General features: G+C 35.1%; 2 protein-coding genes across 4 annotated transcripts in view; one reads left to right on the forward strand and one right to left on the reverse strand.

The window, feature by feature from the left end:
- The window catches only part of H (transcriptional corepressor hairless), a 249,032-nt gene that overhangs the window by 43,450 nt on the left and 182,124 nt on the right, over positions 1 to 23,458 (forward strand). The window lies entirely within an intron of this gene.
- Positions 1 to 23,458, reverse strand: part of MTA1-like (metastasis associated 1-like) — a 197,186-nt gene that overhangs the window by 11,129 nt on the left and 162,599 nt on the right. For all 3 annotated transcript variants that reach the window (XM_085947929.1, XM_085947928.1, XM_085947927.1), the window contains exons 5-12: positions 12,781 to 13,085; positions 12,057 to 12,174; positions 10,921 to 11,138; positions 9,027 to 9,215; positions 8,022 to 8,155; positions 5,255 to 5,367; positions 1,133 to 1,233; positions 822 to 1,049 (exon numbers count right to left, since the gene is read on the reverse strand). In XM_085947929.1, the coding sequence (XP_085804055.1) occupies positions 822 to 1,049; positions 1,133 to 1,233; positions 5,255 to 5,367; positions 8,022 to 8,155; positions 9,027 to 9,215; positions 10,921 to 11,138; positions 12,057 to 12,174; positions 12,781 to 13,085 (1,406 nt within the window). The remainder of the gene's footprint in view (positions 1 to 821; positions 1,050 to 1,132; positions 1,234 to 5,254; positions 5,368 to 8,021; positions 8,156 to 9,026; positions 9,216 to 10,920; positions 11,139 to 12,056; positions 12,175 to 12,780; positions 13,086 to 23,458) is intronic.

The following is a 23,458-nucleotide window of genomic DNA, read 5'->3' on the forward strand; positions in this document are numbered from 1 at the left end:
AACCATTTAAATTACGGTCAAGACATGTATAATTAAATCAAGCAAAATTAGCAACTCTGGATGGGGTTTATTATCAGGTGCGACTTCTGGATAACGGTTCTGCATCGCGTTCTAAGAACGGGAGAAGAAAGAACGCACGAACAACAAAACTAAAATATGAACAGAGATATATATGAGGAAAATGAGGATTCTGAATAAGTAAATTTCACACAGAAATACATGAGTTCACAAAATTGTCCAAAACTATTGGCTTCCCGAAAAGTAGTGATTTTTGACCTATCTCCCATTTTCTTTGACTCACAAATATGTTATAGTAAAGTTATTCTACATAACTTGCTTCCGCTTTGATAAGACATTCACAACAGAGATAAAACATTTCAGTTAAGAATGTTTTATTGAATCAGACGAAAGCGGTTCTGTTCATATATTCCATTGCACTCACCGCAAATGGAATGTATCGTAACGGAATTATTTAGGCAATTTCATAGAGCAACCAAGGTAATAACAACTCAATGATTCCGTCGCGATACATTCCACTCGCGGTGAGTGCAATGAAATAAAGGTGCTGATCGTCATATTATGTGGAATAAATAAGTACAATTGCAATTATTGTGTTTTATTTTAATTCGTACAATGTCTTTCCAAAAAGAATTGACAGTTAACATCACTAAGATCTTCTACCTATGGCAAATATACAACTGCCAAAAATGAACTTGTATGTCTTACTGTGTATATACTAAAATAACCGATTAAAAGATAACAAAAATTCATGTGATGATATTATTGTGTTTTTTTTGCCCATGAAGTTGTGAAATGCTAACCTTCCCGCAGTTGAGGATAGAGCATCGGTGGGGGCGATGTGACATGGCGGAATGTTGTCCAGGGGGTCCGCTTTCCTCCCCGTCGCTACTCCGGCCTCCGGAGAGGGTCCCCCGTCGGACGGAGCCGCTAGTCGCATTGACATTGGCATTCAGTGAACTATTCAACGCAGTACCGCCAGGCGCCGCCGCGCCTGTCTCTGATTCTCCTTCACAAACACCTCCCGCGACCTGAACAAAAAAAACATTTGTAGAATAACATGCTCTGTTGGCATTGTTCAAAAAGACACCTAGTATCAATAGCTCACACTTACTTTGAATCCTCCATATTTTTTCCAGTACTGCCAACAGGACGAACAAAGTCTGCTCTGAAGTTGTGACGGACCCCACGCATACCATTGTTGTGATGAAGTGGCTGAAATGAAAAATATTAGTTAAATTTTTGTGATATGATATAATTTTCTCCAGCACAATAGCGCACTTAATTCAAAAATCTTTCAAAGTTACATGTATCAATATTTCTGCCTGTAAAGCCACAAAGCCCACGGAAAGCAACATGGTGACAGAACAAGCATAAATTTTGTGAGCAGCACGTAACTATTCAACCAAAATACAATGTGATAAATACAACAGTGCCGACAGGTATGACGGGCAGAAGAAGCACGCAGGCGGCTCAATTTATGCCGCTTTCACCTATCTTTTTATCATCGGCCTTATCGATCTAAAATATTCACCAAGCGATTCCTTGTGGATGGATTATAGACAGGAGTGTAAAAATAAGTATGCCATTCATTTACTTTTTGAGATAATGAAAGGAAAATATTTCACTCCTTCATAACTAATTCTGTCTAAATTGAAGGTTTGTATTTAGAGTTAAGGTGATGTCTCTATGTAAAGTTGTTATCGAAAAATAGCTAGAAAAGTTTATTAATCGGTAAATATATATTCAAAAGTAATGAGAAAAAAAAAATAAAAAATTAAGATGTATCGTGGAGTTCTATATACCAAAAATACGTGTCAAATTCGGTACATTTCTATCGGGTGGTAAGAATGAATGACATAAGATTTATTATCAAAATTACGATAAAAATGTACGTAAATCTATTACCTAGGGAAACGCTAAACGTTAATTGGAATTTATTATATCCTTATATCTTTTTTTTCAAATTTAAAAAACATCGATTTAGAGGTTAGAAAGCATGCAATTAAAATCGAAACATCTCGGTTCAGACATAATTTATCGCAAAAAACGGTTAGCGTTTCTATTAAAAATATTATTTATTAATTTTTAGGCTAGTTATTTAAATTTAATCTTGTATTTTTGTATATTAACGAATCGATTGTAAATAAAATGAATATTTGACAAGACTTTATCGACATATGCTGCTAACGCGGAAATAAATCGAACTATTTTTGAAACAGTACTTGCATAGATTAAAAAATACATACACACACACATACATTGAAAATAAAGGTTCGCCAGGTACGAAGACAAAAACTGTGTTAATTCTGCTGTCAATAATTTTTGTTTGCGATATTGGAGCATATGTCAATGGACTACATATATCAACCTCCACTTTCTGAAATAGTGTTGTGTAATTATTTCAGATATTTATTACTGTTTTGACGTACCTACCTTTTATAAAGCGATTTTAAAATAAATATAGTTTCATAATAATATAAAGAAAGCATACGAGCGAAAATGCCTAAGATACTTCTGACACACATCAAATTTAATCTTTGTCTAGTAACTGTACAATTTATCCATATTTATGTTAAGTGTTTAAAATGTTATAAGTAAAAAAAAAATCGTCTATTCACGTGGTAGTCGCGAAAATTATGAACAATATACAATGTTAAAAATAATAAGAATTGTTAAAATTTCTAGTCACAATATTATTCAAAGACAAATTAACCCGATCAAAACAGCCTCGACAAACTTCCACTTCACTAACTTTTGTTCTATATGTTTATCCTGGATACAGCGGCAAACACATTTTGAAAATAGCCGATATACTGGATTATTTGTTAGTTTGGGTTAGTTTAAGTTAGATTAGGTAATCCTAACAAATAATCCAGTATATAGGCTATTTTCAAAATGTCTTTGCCGCTGTATCCAGGATAACCGACTTGTACCCTAACTTTAATTACATACATACTATTATACTATATTTGGGCCATCAAACGTTCATTCCTGTCTACGGCCTTAAAATTATTATCTACGTGCCTATATAACTGTATGCCGTCCTGTCAAAAAGTGGAGGTTGATAATTTAGTATGTAGAAAATAGAAGTTATTATTATTCTCCATAAAATATAGGGTAAACAATTCAGTGAATGAACACATAAGAGGTGAATTTGAAAATAAATTAAATTAAAAACGATTAAATGAACTAAGAAAATTATAACAATAGGTAGGTACAATAAATTGTGTATAACCGTGGTATTACTAATTTTATGCCGTGATGCTTTGATAGTTGAACTTTTCATAATATTTGGATCACTATTTAGTTGCTCATTTATCTGCTACATCATAAAGTCGTAAATATTGTTTTTTTATGAAGCAATCATAAATACAAAAAATTAAGATCTACTTTTCAATCATAGTAGATACCTAGGAATATGGTATAGGTGTTGATAATTTTTAATTATTTATTCGAGATCTTCAGGGAATTACCTAGAAATCACTGGGCCAATAAGGTTTCTTTTTATATCTCCAAATCCATTTCACTTACACATTTATAGGTAAAATAAATAAAACTATCTTTTATTTTATCTTGCACTGTTCTTTAAAATCGACATTAGATTTTTTCAAAGAAATAACGTTCTGTCTTTTTCTTAGAATATTATGTAATCAGTGGTGCACTTACTTCAAATTCTAAATTTTTTTCTTACGTTTTACAATTTTTTTTTTAATTTGTCACTTATTTTGTCCTTGGGTTTGCTTATCAAGATTTGTTCGCATGTTTATTTACGTTTTTTCTTACCTCCAACTTCTTTTTTATTCAATTCGTTGCGTGTCTTACTTTATTCTTATCTCAGATATAGTTAGTTAGTTAATACAAACCGTCCACTCTGTGGAGGCCCATATGAACCCATTAGGATCGGACATGGTTGAAACGAAATGAATTGGGATGTCTATATAATATCGACATTGTCATAATTATAACTACAGTCGAACTCGGTTATTACAATCTCGGACATAGCGAGATCTCGGATGTAATGAGGAAACAGTCGTTGACATTTGGTATATGATTTTCTCCATACATTTTTATTCACTGTTATAACGAGATACTTATCGGATATACCGAGCTAAAATACTGGTAATGTGTTGATCGTTTAAAGACATTTCGACCCTAAGCAATAAAATCCGATCGGACAGGATGCCGCCGGGGACAGATTACGTTTATGACACTAGTTAAGTGTCTAATTGTTGTTTTCGCCGACAATAAAAATACCTATTCTCTGATATAACGAGTACCGCTTATAACGAGCAAATTCAGCCGGTCCAACCTTCCTAGTAATAACCAAGTACAACTGTATATTCCTTATTTTGTTTAATAATAATTCGAATGGCATTTGTTTTGCTATTCATTTCATATCATTCTTTTATTCCACCTCTAGTAGAAATTCGATGTAATTGTCAATTGTACAAGATTAAACTCAATCTTATAAACATTTGTACTTAAATGTTCATTTACTACTATAAATGAATTTTACTGTAGAAAAATATTTATATTAATTCGTATTGACAACGTAAAAAAATCTGGTTCATTGACTGGACAGGATACCCTTGTATTGCCACTGTAAAAATAACTACGGTAAACAAAATGTAAAAATCATAAACACTTTAAATCAAATCGACATGTTAGAATTGTAAATATTTTATGTGGAAATATTAATTGTAAATATTTTTACATAGGTAAATAAATATATAATAAATTTAAATGCATTTTTATCAAGCTTATAATTTTTAATATGTGGCGACACACAATATTTTATTTTATATTTTATTGCCATCTGGTTGTGATCGACGAAAGTTTTTAGTAACACATTTTTAGAAATTCATGGTAGATGCCTGTAGATGCCTTTAGATGGCGTTGAAGTCACATTTGATCGTAAATTGAGGCAAAGAATTCGCCTTAAGACTCATCACCAATGTAGCTACATAATGCGTTACATGTTTTATAATGATTGATATAATAATTTAAGCAATTATCATTGTAAGCTGTGTTCACAAGCAATGTCACATATTTTTGGAACCGTGCCACAATCTTAATTATTTCCCGACGCCATGTCCATAATCCTGTATTTATGTTTACTGTGATTATTTGTAAAACAAATTATCGAAAAGTTCATAATATCGAATGTGACAAATATAATACACTCGACTTTGGCGGATGAGAGTAAAAATTAACAGATGGCATGCCTGCTTACCTTGACACGAATTACAAATGTCTCCCGTAGAAAGATTAACTGCTGATCCATTTGTACCTCCGTTCATGACACCACTTGATTTGTTAGGGATTATAGCCGGGTTGGGTTTGTTACTGCAAAACAAATTATCAACGTATATAATAACAATTAAAGAATACATACTTTCTAGTGACAGCTTCATCGGACACAACAATTTTATAAACATCTCATGTCTAGCTAGAAATTCCTATAATATGAGTTGCTACTACAGTCGAACTTGGTTATTACGAGGAAGATGGGACCAACTGAATTTGCTCGTTATAAGCATTACTCGTTAGGTGAAAGTATGCTATATCGTATTGATACCAGATGAAAGTCTCCCACAGGAGATTACCTCAAAGGGCAGACCGAACCATCAACTTTCCCAGAACACCACAGCCTACGTCCACTCATCGCGGTTCTCGGCCGAGCGGAGCCCGCCTCGAAATCAAAAATCCAAATTCGTCAGAATCCCGCCAAAACAGACGCGGCCTACCGATAGCGCCGCCACCGGTCAATTTGTCGGTAAAACAGGGAGGTTCGCGACCGAGAGCGGGATGACGCCGAATCTGACGGTTGAACACGCGCGAAAACGTTCTTCTTCGATTGGCCGCCGGACAGCGAGCATCATCTCTGCTCGCCTCGGACGCGAAGCCAAGATACATATCCCGCCAAAAGGACCGCGTCGGCAGACTTCTTAAGCATCTCCAGGAAATAAAGGACCACATCGGCAGCACGCCAAGCCGCAAGCCCCGATCCTATCTCCCATCGGACAGCGAGCATCGCCTCGGATGCCAAGCATCAGCAGCTAGGACGCAAAGAAGCCACGCTTGCAGCCCGCCAATTACCGACCGACCGCCATGACAATAACATGTAACGACTTACAATAAACCAGCCTTGACCAAATACCCCGTGCGTTTCTGTCTCCCACCCCCGCTTTGACCTTGACGTTATCACGGCCTGCTATCTCTGCTTCACACGCGGAAGGCCGGTGATAGTATCGTATAATCGTACCACCTCAATATCTCTAAAACTAGCCAACATTTTTTAAGACTAGTAACATTCAGCGAAGCGTAGCCAAGTTCATAGTTGACCTGTTATGTTTGATTTATGTTTAATGCACGCGTGCGTTTGTTATTGAGTAATTTCGCGTTTTTGCATTCTTCATCTAACTTTTTCGGATCTTGCGTAAGGTGATTTCGTGGGTGAAGGTAAGTCTTTTAATTTTTTTCTCAAACAAAGTTTTGCTAACATTTTCATACAGTTTAATATTGAGTCACGGTAAAAATGTTTTAAATATATAGGTTACCTTTTGGTGATATTAATTTTACAAAACTCAGAGTTGGATAAATCGTACCACCCAGGATTTGGTAAGTCGTACCGGTACGATTTACCTCACCACAATAAAACCATTAGTTGTTTAACTAAAAAACTGTTTTCATGTTATCATTTCAGATGACATCGACAAGAAAATACTATCAATGGTATTTTGCCAATTATGGCCAAAAATATTTTATTTTCCTGTTTGCAAATTTCAAATGTTGAACCTAGGTACGATTTACCGAACTTGTGGTACGATTTATCCTACCAGTTCGTCAAATCGTACCGAAAGCCTTTTTTTTTTTTAAAACTTGATATTTTAATACTTTGGACGCGGAAGACGCACACGGCGCGTAATGACCAGGCGGCCGATCGATGTAATTAACGTGCATTTTAAAGGGGGCAATTAAAATCTCATTATCTATTCAGCAGCGAAAGCGTTAATATGTTCCGGTTATTAAAAAGTATTTTTTTTAATAAAATATTATCTGAAATTTGATAATCTTTCATTTAAATCCTCTTTCACTTTCCAGACTCTTTTCAATCGATAAATAAAGAGAGTTAAGTACGAAGTGGTACGATATACCATACCTTCCCCTACATCGTTTTTTTTTTAACATTTTTCGTGCCACGTTTTATTTAAGCATAGAACATAAAATTCTGAAAACCATCGTTAAAATCCCTGAAACTAGCATGGCATTCATGAACTACAAAAGAAGTTGTTTATTGTAATGAAGTGCTGAGCTGCCGGCGCTGATAGGTACCTACTGACTTCACAAAGCTTGGATTTTTTACATGCAATTTTAACAATATGCATGGAAACTTTTTCAATGTTGTTGGCGAAAACACCAATTAGGTACTTAAACACTTAACTAGTGTCATAAACGTAATCCGATCCCGGCGGCATAGGTCTAGTTAACTGCCCAGTTGCATTTTATTGCTTAGGATTAAAAATGTTGTTTTTAAACGATCGACACATTAACATTTTTGCTCGGTATACCTGAGAAGTAGCTCGTTATAAAAGTGAATAAATGTATGGAGAAAATCATAAACTAAAATGTCAACGAATGTTTCCTCATTACGTCCGAGATCTCGCTATTTCCGTCATCGTAATAACCAAGTTCGACTGTATTTCAAAACTTATAGTAATCTTGTAGATTGATATTATGGGTTTTAGTGTGTAGTTTAAATTCTCATTGGTTCATGTATGAAAACGTAGGAACTGTATATGTATAATATCTAATTACATTTTTGCGGTTGCAATCATCCACCTAAGCTATCATCATACTATGTAAATTGAAAAATGTTATTAACATCTAAATAGAGGGAGATTTGTTATGAGACATGATTGGCTGAAATTTTAGTTATCCCAATATGTGGATGTTTGGTAGATATTATATAAGAGTATGAAACGACCACAAACACTCACTAGTTGGGAATGTAGACTTGCTTGAGCTTGGACTCGGCTTCGACGGCTTTCACTCTCTTCTGCTGTACGTACCGGTCCGTCGTCTTCCACATATAGTAGTATTCGATTATGTTTTTTAACGTTTTCCACGGGAGCTGAAGAATACAAAACCAAATCAATAAAAATTAGCACAATGCATTTCACAAAATGGAGATTATGACAGACAATCTCATGTACAACAACGACAGAATTATTTTAATAAAGATTACATCATTAATAATAAAATATTGTCATATAAAAAAAATAATACTCTTTACTAATTCATCGGAACATCATCTGTTACATATTACTGGGTGCGCCAGTTGATTCCAATGATTCTCGAGGTTTGATAATTTTGCCACGAAACAAGACATAGTTGGAGCGGCACTGAGCAAGAAAAAATGGTGCAATAGGCTTGATGCGAGTACAGTTGAGAACAGCAGCCATAACAACAATCATATGAACCCTGCTTAATTCAATTACCTATATAATATATTTTTACATTCTTTTAACACTACAACAGGCTATCAGGTAAGGCCCAATGACAGTAGTGTAGTAGTAGAAGTGAAACAATCAAACATGCAGGCTTTGAGAAAATCGCATTAATATAGTATGACCTGACTGGGAATCGAACCCAGAGCCCACGGATGAGAAGCCAGTGTCTTACGCACTGGACTATGAGGGCCGACTCGGCCACTATAAAAAATATAGCTGTATTAGTGTAATCGAATATGGTCAAAATAAATTTACATTACAAACGAATGAAAACATGTCTATACGCAAGATTCGGTGTACAGTGATACAGAAAATTTGTAGTGCTGCATATTGTTAGAAAACACCTTTTACCGCACTAAACACACAATTGTAACAATTATAATGAAAATGCTGCTACTTAGACAGCACAATGTGTGTTTCAGTTGGTTACCGGTGATATAGATTACTGTTGAATGAATTATTAAAGTAAGAAGACATCATGATATAACTTACGAAATCTGCCCGGATGTCATTGAAGTCTTTGCCGTACTTGTCGAGTGCCTCCTCGAATAGATTGGCTTCCGAGGCGCTCCACTCTTCCATCTCGTCGCGGCAGAGGACCGGCCCTGACGGCGGAACGAGCGATGAGAGTGCGCCTTCCATGCAGTACGTGTGTCGGTGCAATGTGTCCATTGCATGAAACTGCACACGACAAAACAATTATCATTTTAAATACCATAAGTTATTATAGATGTAACCTGTACATGTTTTGACATACCTAATATATTATACTAAGTAATAAATAAACTTGTTCTTTGGGGAATATAATGAGGAAAGCACTAGAGGGCAACACTTTTGAGGTACAGAAGAACCTCGACATAACAGACAAAATATCTGGTCAAATGTGAAAATTGTTAAAAACAACAATCACGGCATACATTTCGCACTCGATTTCGACTGCGAATTAGCTGAACGTAGCACTGATATTTACATTTGCAACACTGGCCGCTAATTCACACAGCTGCAGAGACAGCAGTTTAATTTGTTTACTTGACGTGAATGGATGCATTTATTCGTCCATTCAATAAGTTTGCAATCGTTAGCAGTAGATGAAGGTGATCATAGGTATATTATATCATGACTGATTTTTGTAATTTTAGAGTTGATTATAAAAAAATCAGCAGACTTCAAAAGTAAGAACAAAACTTGATTTTTTTTCAAACCAAGATTACCGAAAGCCAGCGCGTCGACATCGAACATTAACGTCACTCCACAACGGGTGTATCTGGATATATTCATTTAAAGACAAATAAACAGGATTTTGTTTGTGTTTTTATATAACGGACTTTCGGCTTTAATAGACACCCCCTCACCAGCATTAGTCCATTATATCGAGGTTCTACTATTTCAATAAATGGCTAATTAATAAATTTGAGATTTATTAATATGCTACTCATTGCATCTAATCAGGATTAAATGACAGAGCTATTGCGCAGAGTAGAATGCACCATTATGCGAACTTTCTATGAATACCACTAAAATGAACCTGATGATCGTAGATAGAGCACGTTTGCTGCAACAGAGCTATTACAAAACCTGGGGTCGACTATAAGTAACTCAGGTGGGCGTGTCGATTGACACCTATATAAAAAGATCGTAATATCTCAAAAAACAAAAAGTCATAGCTGGTTCAGTAAAGGGTGGAATCCTGGACATTACCAAGGAAAGATATTGCTTGATGGTTTCGAGTGTTGGTGAGGTCTGCCGTGAGAATCCTAGATGGAACACAGAACCAATACGTATGAGACTCCTCTATGTGCCCGTGTTGTTTTACGATTCTTTAAACATAGTGTTCGCCGTGGCTCAGAAAGTTTTGAAAGATTTATTGGGCAATGTGCCTCTTAGCATCCATCACAAGGGTTGCAGAAGATAGGGAAAGCTGGACAAGGCTAATAGAAACACAATTAATAATTGAAAAATATCCTATAAAAATACAATCTGTGCACCGGGTTGCATTTAAAGTTAGCAACGAAAATTCCCGTAAAATAGACGGCAGAATGTGTTATTCGATATCACGACTGGTATACAGTAGAGGTGGCTGTGGTAATTTCCATATAAAAATCACTAAAGCAAGTTCCAGTTTGAAATGAGTGCCACTTTTGTACACAAAAAAAAAGTTTTTATGACAATTGGAGGTCCCTGAGGTTCTTTTTTGCCTCACATTCATTATGTTTAGGCGCTATAAAAGAAAATTTTCTTCAAAACCTTTGGTAGAGCCAATATTATTTTCATTAATTATTGCTCATTGATCATAGTTTAAAAATAATCATTTTAGACACTGTTAATTTCTGTGTAATACTCTAAAAGGCATGGGCTGTTTTGATTGTTAGAATGGGTGGTGTCTCACAAGGGTTATATCTCTGCTGGCGGCGGCGGCAGACATGTGCAAGGAGGGCTGTTTTACACTACTGCTGCAGTCGAGGGCGCGGGCGAAGGTTCCCACAGAGCGGGACACCACCAGGAACTGATCGATCTGCCGGTCCGTCAAACCGTGCTCCGGCGTCCACACCAGTGTCTCCAACGCCTCACCCTCTCCATCCACCTGCACCCGGTTGTCTTCTTCTCCTGCAAATATGCATCAATTTGCTGATTCATTTTATCCAACACACATCGCTATTATGAAATAGCTTTTGGATGGATTACATTAGCAACATTTAGAATTCTGTCATTCCGGGGTAAAAGTTCTTAAAGCAATTTTATTGCTGTAAAGATAATCGCACTTGCAGTATGTATATTATCAATAAGATAAAGCATTTTACATTGAACATATGCAAAAAATAATTGTATGCATAGTAGAATTAAAATCTTATTTTTATAAAATATGTGACATGCAGAAAAGGGGCAAAATCTGTTTCTCCTCATCCCCAAAAACAGTGACAGGATGAATTTATATAGGTACTCAAATTATACTTCCATAAACATACCACATATGCTTGAAGTTGACAATTTTTGAAGAAAATATGACATTGTATTAGCATAGTCGAGCGAGAGAAAACGATGCAATAGGCTTCATGTAAGAGCAGTCGGAAATAGTATCGGTAACAATAATTAAATTGACCCTATGTAATTCATGCGCACTCGAAGAAATCGCAATCTCCGCAGGTTCAAGATTAAATTGTTCCACTATAGCACACGTTACTACGCAGGGTCCGTTGTGTCTACCAAGAAAACGGCTTGTTTTTAATGTTACAAAACTACACAAGATATGAATTTAAGAAATGAGATGGTTATGTGATCAAATTAATTCCATAAACATAACAATACATCGATTCACATCCCTCACTGATGAATTTACTATGTTGGTCACAGTAGATATTATTATTGTAAATATGAGAAATGACATTAATATGCTTAAAGCAGTTCCATTTTTAAGTCAGAATAATAAAATTACTCTGTACATGATAGATAACGAAGCTGTGTGAAAATTTCCAATGTTATCTTTAGACTTGTCACATTATGCATGAGTGGATGGGTTATACATACCTTCTTTTAACAGATTCGTCACATCAGTTTGATATCTGCTGCCTACGCGAATTTCACCCTTATCTGCTAATAAAGTCTTTTGTGTTGGATCAAACACCAGGCAATAGAAAAATGTGTCCTGCAATTAAATAAACCACAAATTACAATCAGCAATGAAGCTGAATCAATAATAATCTTATTAAAATGAATGGAAAAGGGTTTTTGGAGTTTGTCAAAAATATACAAAACGTTTGATGGATGAATATAACTGACTTTGCAACTAACCTATGGTTTAATACTATTTTACTAGCAAAAGACGCTAGATTTGATAGTTTATGAATATACTATTTTTCTTTCTTTTGACCATGTCCGATCCTAATAGGATCATATGGACCTCCATAGAGTGGAGGTTTGTATTAACAAATTATTATTTTTATGAGAAATGGATGTTAGCCACTTGTTCAACCTATTAGGTACATACTCTTAACTCCAAACACAAATTGGAAAATATTACATATACCTATTTGTCAGACCCAGGATTCGAACCAGGAACCCGCGACATTATAAGTAGACGCGTAAGCATTATAAATATACATAGTCTGAAAAACTATTTTGAATAACAGAATCATGATAGAAAGTGAATGTAAGTGACTTTAAAACCAATAGTCTCATATGACAGGATCAGTGGACCATAAGAAAATGATAGATTTTAATGATATTAATAAATGAATGTTTAGGAACTTACGTCCTTGTTCAGGTAGCTGAGCAGCGACTCGGTCTCGTTGAGCAACGTGACAGAGCACTTCCCTCGGATGTGCGTGGCGGGAAGCGTCTCTACGTGGCGCGACAAGAACAATTCGCGGTGCTTCATCTGGTGGCGCTGTTTGTCCGCTACGCCCCCCATCCCCGTGGCCCCTCCCCCGCCCGCCCCTGCACCCGATAAGGGCGGCGCTTGCCCCGTGGGGCTCAGCGCTGCGCTCGCAACTGCCCCCGTTGCGACGCTACCCGGTATTGCGTTCATCACTATGTCTGTGTCTTCATCCATGGCGACTGCAACAACAACAAAACATAAAATTGTCATTAAATGATTATAATTTTACATTAACATTTGACTTAGTAATACTTAAAGGAATACAAATAACAAAAATTAAAAAAACAATACTTTGGACCAGTTTACAGTTACAATCATTTTATTCCAAACAGTATACCCCATAAACATTGTGTATATTAAAATGTTAGGTACAGTTCGGTTATGGTGAATACAGCGGAAAACACATTTTGAAAATACCCGATATACTGGATTATTTGTTAGTTTGGGTTAGTTTAAGTTAGGTTAGGTTAGGTTTGGTTAGGTTAGGTTAACCTAACAAATAATAAGTATATCGGTTATTTTCAAAATGTGTTTGCCGCTGTATTCCTCATAACCGAACTGTACCAAATGTTATTGTTTCACACAAGGCCTGAACAAAAATGAACCATAAATGTGAATGAGAAAGCATCCCGCACGCTTATATCTCTGCAATATGGGTTAGAGTAAGATAGAATTTCTACGGCTGAATTAAATATGTTTTGTACACGTTTCCGGTAAATATAGACTTGGATAAGTAGTCATTTAAAAACTGCGAGCATATGTTGCTGATATTTATTGTTTAAGTGTTAAATATAAAGTTAATGGTGCTTAATTAATTTTAGTTAATTTAGTAGAAGATATGGTTATGTAACTATTTTGTGTTCAAATTTGGCAGCCATACCGAGAAGCAATATGATGATGAATAATAAAATGGAGATTCTACTGTGCGTTTACACAATAAACACGGCTTCATTTTGCCGAACAATACCCACTCTCATTATATTATTACTCTGAGTTTTCGCAAGTAGGTATATAATTTGAATGTTTTGATCTGATTTGTCCTCCTTCTAAAAACATTAATTAACATAAAGAATGAGCTTTTTCTTATAGTAATAATGAATTATTTGAGCGGCCCTCGTAGTCCTGTGTGTAAGGTGCTGGATCTTTGATCCGGGGGCCCCGAGTTCGATCTCAGTGAGATTAAAATACATGAATATGATTTTTTCTAAAGCCTGGGTGTATGTGATTGTTTCTCTTCTATTACTAAATACACTACTGTCATTGGGCCTCATGGTCTGTTGTAGTGTTAAAAAGAATATATATTATTTTATGTAGGTATATGTACTTATATACATTGTTCTATTAAAAAAACAAAACCTGATTTACAGAATGTTGAAAACAATTACAGTAGGTACTCTCTCAGTAATCAGAGCAATTTTGTGATGACAGATATCACTAAGAATTATAGAACCAAATCGGTGACAGTAGTCTGGATAATGAGAAGTGGAGTTGGTGGAGAAAGCTAGAAAGCACCCTGAGTTTTATAGGTCCTACAGAAGCGATGACTATGGTCAACCAAGAAGACATGCGTCGGTCATGTATTGACTTGACTTGAAACATGTGTCAGAGGCTGCCTGAAGAACAGTCATCCACTAGGTTTTATGTGCATGCATCAGTCAGATGGTACTTTGTGAAACCAGGAGCGACTCAGACTGTACATAGTGAACGCTCTGAAGGCAGAAGCAAGTTTGAGCATTCCTCGTGATTGAGTTTGATGAGAATTGTTCGTGACTCAAATGACCTAATCAGTAAGAACGAGACATTACATGTAATTGACATGAAGGTGTTCAAATTTAACTGACTCGTTTCCCATGACTAAACCAAAGATTATACGCTTGACGATTTATAATTACCTATCTATATTTGACCACAGCAATCTGTGTGAAAAACATTTTCAAAGATCCCATAGGTACGTTAAATCTTAATACAGACTATCATTTTCAATGTACTCTGATGATAAGGTGTAATAACTTTGAACCCCAATTTGGTTCCAAAAAGCAATTCCAATCCATCTCATTCATTAGTGGAGCTAAATTTCAAGCAATAAATTATTGTTGTAAGTAATTGATTTTACAACATTTTTCTTAGGTCGTATTCTCATTTGTCCGGTGGTTGTTTGTCCGGTACAAATCTTGCAATCGATTTTTAACTAACTTCCTGACTAGCTGAAACTTTTAGAATATATCAGAACACGATGCCAATGAATTTTTTAAATATTTGAATAAATATTGAATTCATTTTTAGTTAATTCTGTTTTGTATGAAAAGTTATTATAAAAATTATTAAATAATATATACGTGCGTTACTATGGAAATCAATATGAAATGACATTTCATTATTCAGTATTTCTATCAAGTACATTTTTTTTTGATTGTTTAAGCTAGTCAAGTCAAATTTATATGATTCAACAGAAAATTTAAAAACGTTGTATATAAAAAGTTCTTCTTATATTGTAATTATTTCATAATAATAGCCATTTTGTTCAATTTCTTGGTGAAAAGTTGTCTTTCTTCTTGGTATTTAAATAAATATTGTTAAAGTTTGCCGACCCCTGGTCTAAATGTCTACACCCAAGTAGTACGTGGAATGGTTGACATTTTTTATTGTGATTATTATCTATCCATAGTGTTCTGAGAGTATTTTTTATTCAAAAATTACTAAGTAGGTAGGTAGCTATGCAAAATTATGATTCAATGGTTCCAACTCAGAACCCAGACACACAAGTGATTCATACTCAGTGTTTTTGTTTTGAATGCAAGCAGTAAATCAATCTGTATTTATGAGTGTAAAAAAATATTTCAAACTGCATATTAAAAAAAGGTTATTATGTCATGGGACTGGGATAAATTTAAGACATTTTTGAAACAGAGTCTAGACCAGTGGTTCTCATGTGAAATTTAACTGTGGCAGCACAATTGACACTGACAGTTCTATGGAAACTTCTGGTGGCTGCACCAAATTTCACTTTTGTTGTGATTGAAAAAAATAAAGCTATATTTTATTTACTAAAATAATGGATCAATTTATTTATAGCAACAAGTCCTGAATATTTTAGTACATATCTATTTATTTAAAAATAATGCAAATGGAAATTCCTCAATACTCCGTTTTTCCAATGCGAGCCGCATGGCTGCTTCTAAGTTTACATCTGTCAACTGGCTTCGATATTTTGTTTTTTATGAAGTGCATTACACTGAATGATCTTTCACAGTATACAGTAGTTGGAAAAATCGACAATATTAATAAAGCAATTGTTGCCAATTCTTTGAATTTACTTGATCTTGGTCAACGTATAACTTCGACCAAAATTTTTCAACCGTGGTATTATTAAAATGGTTTTTAAGTACTTGGTCATGACTCATTTCCAATAACACATATTTAACATTAGCCCAGTTAATTAAGTTAAATACTGAAAATGATGTTGGCGGCCGCAGCAAAATCCTCTGGTGGCCGCACATGAGAACCACTGGTCTAGACGTAATTTTGTGGCCAAGCCAGTGGGGTGGGGCCAATGTTTGAAATAAGAAACAATAATATTATGTATTATTGGATTACTGAGATTAAATTAACTGCTTCCTACTTGAAGTAATTAGGTATTCTTGTTGAGACCCATTTCACAAAAATACGTAATGATGAAATTACAAAACGTAATTGATTAAAATACAATCTTTATTGCCCCTAATTTTTTTTCCGAAAAAACAGTATGTAGAAAAGTATCCAAGTACCGGTAAAAACATCGAAGGTTTACACATGCATACATAGGTATTTTAACGTTCTGTGATTGGTATTATATTTATAATAAAAAATTAATAGGTCTATAAAAAAAGCTTTTGCATTTTTTTTAATGCTGGTTGTTTCAGTTTCTCAATAATTAAGTATCGGTGTTTATAATATCAAACTAAAACAACTTTACATTAATTACTCAATAAGAGCATTGGTGTACATATTTGTCGAAGTTGTGATTTATTGTACCTATACAGTGAAACAATGATCTAATTCCTATGGGTGGGTCCATTATAGAAATACTACAGTATATTTATTACTTGATGTCGGGATTATACCTGTGTAGCAAAATGTGGAACGCGTCAAAAGCAATCTTCAATTATTAAAAATGCTCCCACTGGGACCTACTGCATCAACGCAGTCGCAAAGCACTCAATCGCAACATTGCCCATTTGAAACGGGGCTTCCCAAATGGACAACAAAATCGTTGCGTAAATTTCTGCCTACTTGATGGCAAAGGACGAAGAGGGTGCGGAAGGATCCAGACTCGCTGGAGGACACCACAGGCTTCACTCCAACAATGTATTTCATCAGAAAATAGGCGGTGTATCGTAGAAGGTAACGTAACTGTTCGTCAGTGCCGTCAGTGGATGTTACGACCCTCAAGCAGTGAGAAAAAAACAACTTCGAAGAAAGAATGATAGTTCAGATATTCTGAAAATACTTTTTGATATGAGTCTGCGGTGACCATTCATTATATTTTATTTCCGGGAAGTCTTTTATTTGAGCTTAAATTCTTTTAGATTAATTTTATTTAGAAAAAACTACCTGTCTTTTATTTACAAATCGTAGGTAGATATTTTATATTTGTCAACCCATTTTTGTCAATCACTGTCAATTGTTAAGAGTACCTATCTAATATAAAAACCCCTCGGGTCCGTTTCTAGGGGAGTAGATTTTCATTGGTAAGAATCGTCAAAAGAAAGGTTTTGGAATCTTAATTCTGAACGGATTATTTCGATGGAAAGCCCAGCGTGTGTCCAAACAACAGTCAAAGATAAACATCAAAAAATAAGTATCATGGGTTCTTTATTTAAAAATTTTCTTTATTTGGAAAACCCCAGTTGTGCCCTCTATTTTTTAAATTGTTTGCGAATCCCGAAAAAAGATCTGGCGTATCTTAGAAAATGGCAACATTGGGGGAATATGGTTTTAGGTAGGATAAGAAAAAAAGGAAGTGGTTTTAAAAAAAAATCTTGTTTTATAGCAAAACGGCTGACGGGATTTTTTTAAATAAAAAAGACCTCATAAAAGACCCATATTCTGGTCGGAGACGCAGATCGTATTAAGTTTTTTTTTATTCGTCGAACAACTGAATTGACGAAAAATTAATGTTTGGCAAGGAGTTAGGAGGACAAAAGGTATCGATATTGTATGTGTGGCCCAAAATAATACCTCTTCACTCAATGTGGTCCAGCGAAGTCAAAAGGCTGGACACAATTGAGTGTTTCACAAGCATAGTGAACCAAGTCCATTCTGGTTATTTTTGAGTAAGCTAGGTTCAAACATAATTTTTGAGTATTTTTTATTCTGTAAGGGTATGATTTCCCTTACATAATAACTTAAAATGACTCAAAATAACACTTCAGAATTGCAATCACACCCTTACAGAATTAGAAATACTCAGATATTATGTTTGAACCTAGCTTACTCAAAAATAACCAGAATGGACTTGGTTCACCATGCTTGTGAAACACTCATATTTTTTGTAAGTTACATCAACAAAATAGTATGGTCACCGTAGTTTTGTAGTTTATGACTAAAGCAGAAGAAGAATACCTGTACTTTTCAATTAAACAAAAAAATCAAAGCGAATCATAAATTCAATTACGAATTTGGAGCAACTCTGGTACACATTGCAGAAGAGAGTAACTACACATACCTACATGGGCGGTTGGCTAAACACTAAACAGTAAGCAGTGGAGTGCTCAGTTTAGTTCAGATACATTTAAAATGGTTTTTTTAAACTCTGAAATCCATTTATCGATAAGTATGAAATTTAGCTAACTACTAATCATGGCACCTACATGTTACGAAATTAATCAGTATTGAAATCGCTATAGGTAGTATTATTAAAAATGACAGGTAATAGTCTGCATCAACAACGAATCGGTGATTAATAAAAAAAAATGCTGCCTTGGACGCCTATACGGAACATAGAACTAGACACTGCAAGAGCTGAGCATCAGTAAATAGCTGTCTTTTGTGTGCCTGGGTCGTGCCCGGTCCAGAAAGCCTAGAAAGGTTAATTGTTATGGGCAGTATGCTAGGGAATCAGGACAGAGGGCGAACGCTGATAACGTGAAGTCACCAGGAAAAATAATTCCCAGAGTATCCACCACAAGGAAAAATATATGGAAAGGCAGATTAATGCTGATTCAAAATTCGCTCCTCAATCACGACAGACGCGACAAGGAAATATAAATATTTTACGTGAATTAAAAAAATAATAAGCGTATTAGTTTCAAATTCGGTTAAGTACCTCATTTTTTTGTTGTTGGTGGTATTCTTGATTCTGGTTCGATAAGCATTTTCCATTGTATGTAAGTAGGTATATTCATAATTATTTATCAAGTTGGTAAACATGTATTAAATCTGAGGTGGATCCAAAGTCGGTTATATTCAAAATCCGCTGTTTTATATCATGTCTGGACCAATTTAAAACAAAAGTTTTTTAATAATGACTCGTTTTTATGATTACTTACTATGTTTGCGAAAGAAAAAAAAACTATTTTGAATCCTAAATGTGCTTGACGATTTTTGCGATTATCTCAAATGACGGAATATGGTGGTAGCCGACTTTGATGCTGATAGCCTGTTTAATTTTTAAAAGGGTTTCTTCAACGTCTTTGGCATCAACGAATTTATCGTTTAATTCGCCTGCGGCGCTAAGACAACTATTCTATTGCCAAATAATACTTTTATGAATCTATTCAACACAAAAAAATAATATAATATAATGGACATGCACCACTGTTGATGGGAGATAAGCGAATAGCTCACGATATCCGCGCGACCGGCCGGCGTGAATATTTGATGACCACGTGGCAGACAGATTGACGGACCTGTCGGCGGGCGGGGGGAGGTCGCGGCGGCCATTTTGAGATCGTCATCGTCGTAATGTTAGCTCATTTTATAAATTCCCCCTCACCTCGCGGACAGTAATGCTATGGAGATCAGTAGGCTCGCAGATACTAGTCCAATGATACGTAATATCATAGCGAGTACTAAAGTTTCGACCGGTAATGAACTTCTTTCTCACTCGTCCACTCCATAAAAGACAAAAGTTCAGTAATAGCTTCGATGTTCTTTTTATTCAAAACGGAAAGTAAAAGGGCGTTCATTTTTGGCAATAGACAGGAAATCAAGTGTGGCCCGTCAAAAGTTCAGCACAAACTTGATTATCTGGATTATGTTAATTGGACGTTGTCTCATGCATTTGAGCAACTTATTATCAAAACTTGCCGAACTCAACGAACCAAAGCATTGACAAATAAAAAAAACTGCTTGATTAATATGCATAGGTAGGTACCTACGTAAAAATAAAACAAGCAAAATTAATGAATGAAGAAATAAATAATCACACTGTTCCTGCCTGGTTTTTACTGTGGAAGTAACATTTAATTAAAAAGTTATTTAATGTCATGTGGATATTGGTTGTAGCTTGAACGAAAAAGAAAAGGACCATTTTTGTTTCTGATGCCATGGTTGCATGGATATTAAATTATTAGCTTATTGCGAACCTAAACCATTTTGAACGTGCAGCTTTTGAAAGTCCTGCTAAGCAGGTGAGGTCATAAATGTTTATTAAACTATTTGGCATATTAAAGTATTTATTTTAATTAGGGGAAAGTTTAGAGCGACGTTGCTTTATTTATATATTCTTAAAATGGGGTAAGCTACGCATTACCGAATAGTTCCACACCGGTACGTACCATTTTATATATCATTATAATTATCTTCTAATTATTATGCTGCTTTTGTATAAATACTGTTAATACTGGTACCCATTTAATCAGGACAACTTGTTTCATGCAATTTGAAAAACATCTCATGTAAAGACATTTAGAACAGCTGTAAGATGTAATATCAGTAGTTGTCAATGTAATTTTAACTAAGGAGACGAAACCGAACCTGATTATATGATTGTTTTATTTTAAAGTTTTAAGCAATTTTTCCTTTTATAATATTGACATAACTACATACATTACAACGAAGATACGATTAACTGATTGGGTAAACTGAGCTCATTCCGTGATAATAAGGTTTTTTAGGGTTTTCAGATTTATGGTTTGAGATATGAAAATGGTCCGAAATATTGAGCTTACTCTGTGATAGTATGACCCTAACTACGCGATAGGGAGTTTTTATGAGCTTTCACACAAAAAAAATGAAAAATATAAAATATATTTTAATAACAATATTAAAACAAATCGATACTCCCCCAACTACGAAAATTTAGTTAATTATATTATTTTTCTAGAACTACATTTCGCTTTTTTATGAATTATTTTGATTTCTATTTATTAATAAAGCAATAATATTATCGACCGCTGTGTATTCGAAAATTAATAAGTACCTATATCGATTATTTAATTTGATATTTTTTGTAGGTAGGTACTACTTATCCATTACAGAAAAATAAATAGAATTTATTATTTTTAATTTTTTAACAAGGTACCTATTATTACCTACTTATATTATTTTATTGACAAGAATAGTTACTTGATTGATAATAATAATATACAAAAAAATATAGTGATCAATCTAAGCCCGTGATACCCAAATTACGAAGTAACATACAATTGCTAAGAAATAGTCACTGAAGTCCGAAGCTAAGCTTCTGCAGACCATTACAACTACCCCCGTTTCAGACGGGACTCCGGTGTCGCGCTCGTATATAATAAGGAGGCCTTTGTATTATATTTATGAACGCCAATGAGTCAACGCATAATTTCTCGATATAAATTAGAAGATAAAACTGGCTGCGGTCATAAAAACATGTGTATCGGCGGCTTGAGAATGTAGCGGGCGACGGAAAAGTGTACGGGGCGTTCATAAACATACTACAAATGCCCTTTTATTCGAATACAAAGGCCTCCTTATTATAAACGAGCGCGACATGGGTGTCCCGTCTGAAACGGGCCTTAGAGCTGTTTCAGACGGGATACCGGTGTCGCGCTCGTATATAATATAGGAGGCCTTTGTATTATGTTTGTGAACGCCCCAGAGCTAATGAGTCAACGCATAATTTCGCGTTATAAATTAGAACATAAAACTGGCTGCGGTAATAAAAACAAGTGTACCGGACACGCGTTGACTCATAAGCTCTGGGGCGTTCATAAACATAATACAAAGACCTCCTTATTATATACGAGCGCGACACCGGTGTCCCGTCTGAAACGGCCCTTACTGAATGTATATATTTATAATAAAATTTGTACAAATTTTACGGCTCGCAGACGAAAAGTCATTAAAATGTAAATAAATTAAAACGATACCAAATGTTGATAAATATAGGAATTTGTCGAAAGCGCCTGAAATATTTTTAAACATTAGATTGTTAAATTATCGCATGCCTTATGCTTATAGTTTGTACCAGATTCGTTAAATATAAATACAAATTCCAACTTCTTTCGGTACGCTTTTATATTAAAAATGTCAACTGTCACAGAATAAGGAACCATCATGAAGAAAGCTCAGTTTGGCCTTATTATACGGCTATACGCAATATTAACGGGACGCATCATATTATTCTTCGTGACTTAGGACAAAAAACATACATATCGAGAGTCAAAGCCGTAAGAAAATCGTGATCGGAGAGGACCTCGTTCACATTAGATTTAATAATCGCAATGGCTGACACCTGGCGAAAAATACGAAGTAGGTAGGTACCTACTGACAAACAAAATGTCTATTTTTTTAAATATCATGTTGCAATTTTTACAGTAACGAATAAAGCAGGGCAAGGTACATAATGTTATTTATTGTAAATAATCATATAGGTAGCACGAAATTCACGGAAAATCGATAAGGGGTATCAGCAGCATGGCTATAATATGAATTTTGAGCCAATTTCGAGTCGCGAATAATGGTTGTCAAGAGTGTCCCCTCCATGCTTATTGCTTATCTTCCGAATAGGTATGTGTTACATTGTTGATGCCAGAACATGTAAATCAATTATTTTCCTTGAATACAATACAGCAAGCGGTGTCCTAATGATGAAAATATAATCATTATTGAGATCAATAACTGACAAAAATTATCCGTTTGCCACCTCTAAATAAAAATCATCTCTTTTCAAAAAGAAACGCGACTTTACTTTTAGGGCAATTTATAAAATGTATTCCCACGGTGGCCGCGCGGCTTAAGCGTTGGACTATCACGCCGTGGGTCTCAGGTTCGAATCCTGAGTCTGGCAAGTACACATATTGTTTTTCAATTTGTGTGTTAGTCAGGGTATGGATCTAATAGGCCGAGCAAGTGGCTGACATCCATTTCTCGTAAAAAACAAAATCTGTTAATACAAACCTCTACTCTGTGGAGGCCCCCATATGATCCTATTAGGATCGGATAGTCGGGGAAAAAAATTTATCGCTTCTAATTCACCACGTAAAACAAATTGTTTACGTTAACATTTCGCTCATACGGTGAGCATTATCAAAAATGAGTACGTACCAACATTTAACGTATCAGCCTGACAGTGGCGAAGGATGTAGATAGGCTGTTG

The sequence above is a fragment of the Rhyacophila brunnea genome, unplaced genomic scaffold (assembly GCF_057557595.1).
Source record: "Rhyacophila brunnea isolate RB1 unplaced genomic scaffold, BYU_Rbru_1.0 scaffold_20, whole genome shotgun sequence".
NCBI lineage: Eukaryota > Metazoa > Arthropoda > Insecta > Trichoptera > Rhyacophilidae > Rhyacophila > Rhyacophila brunnea.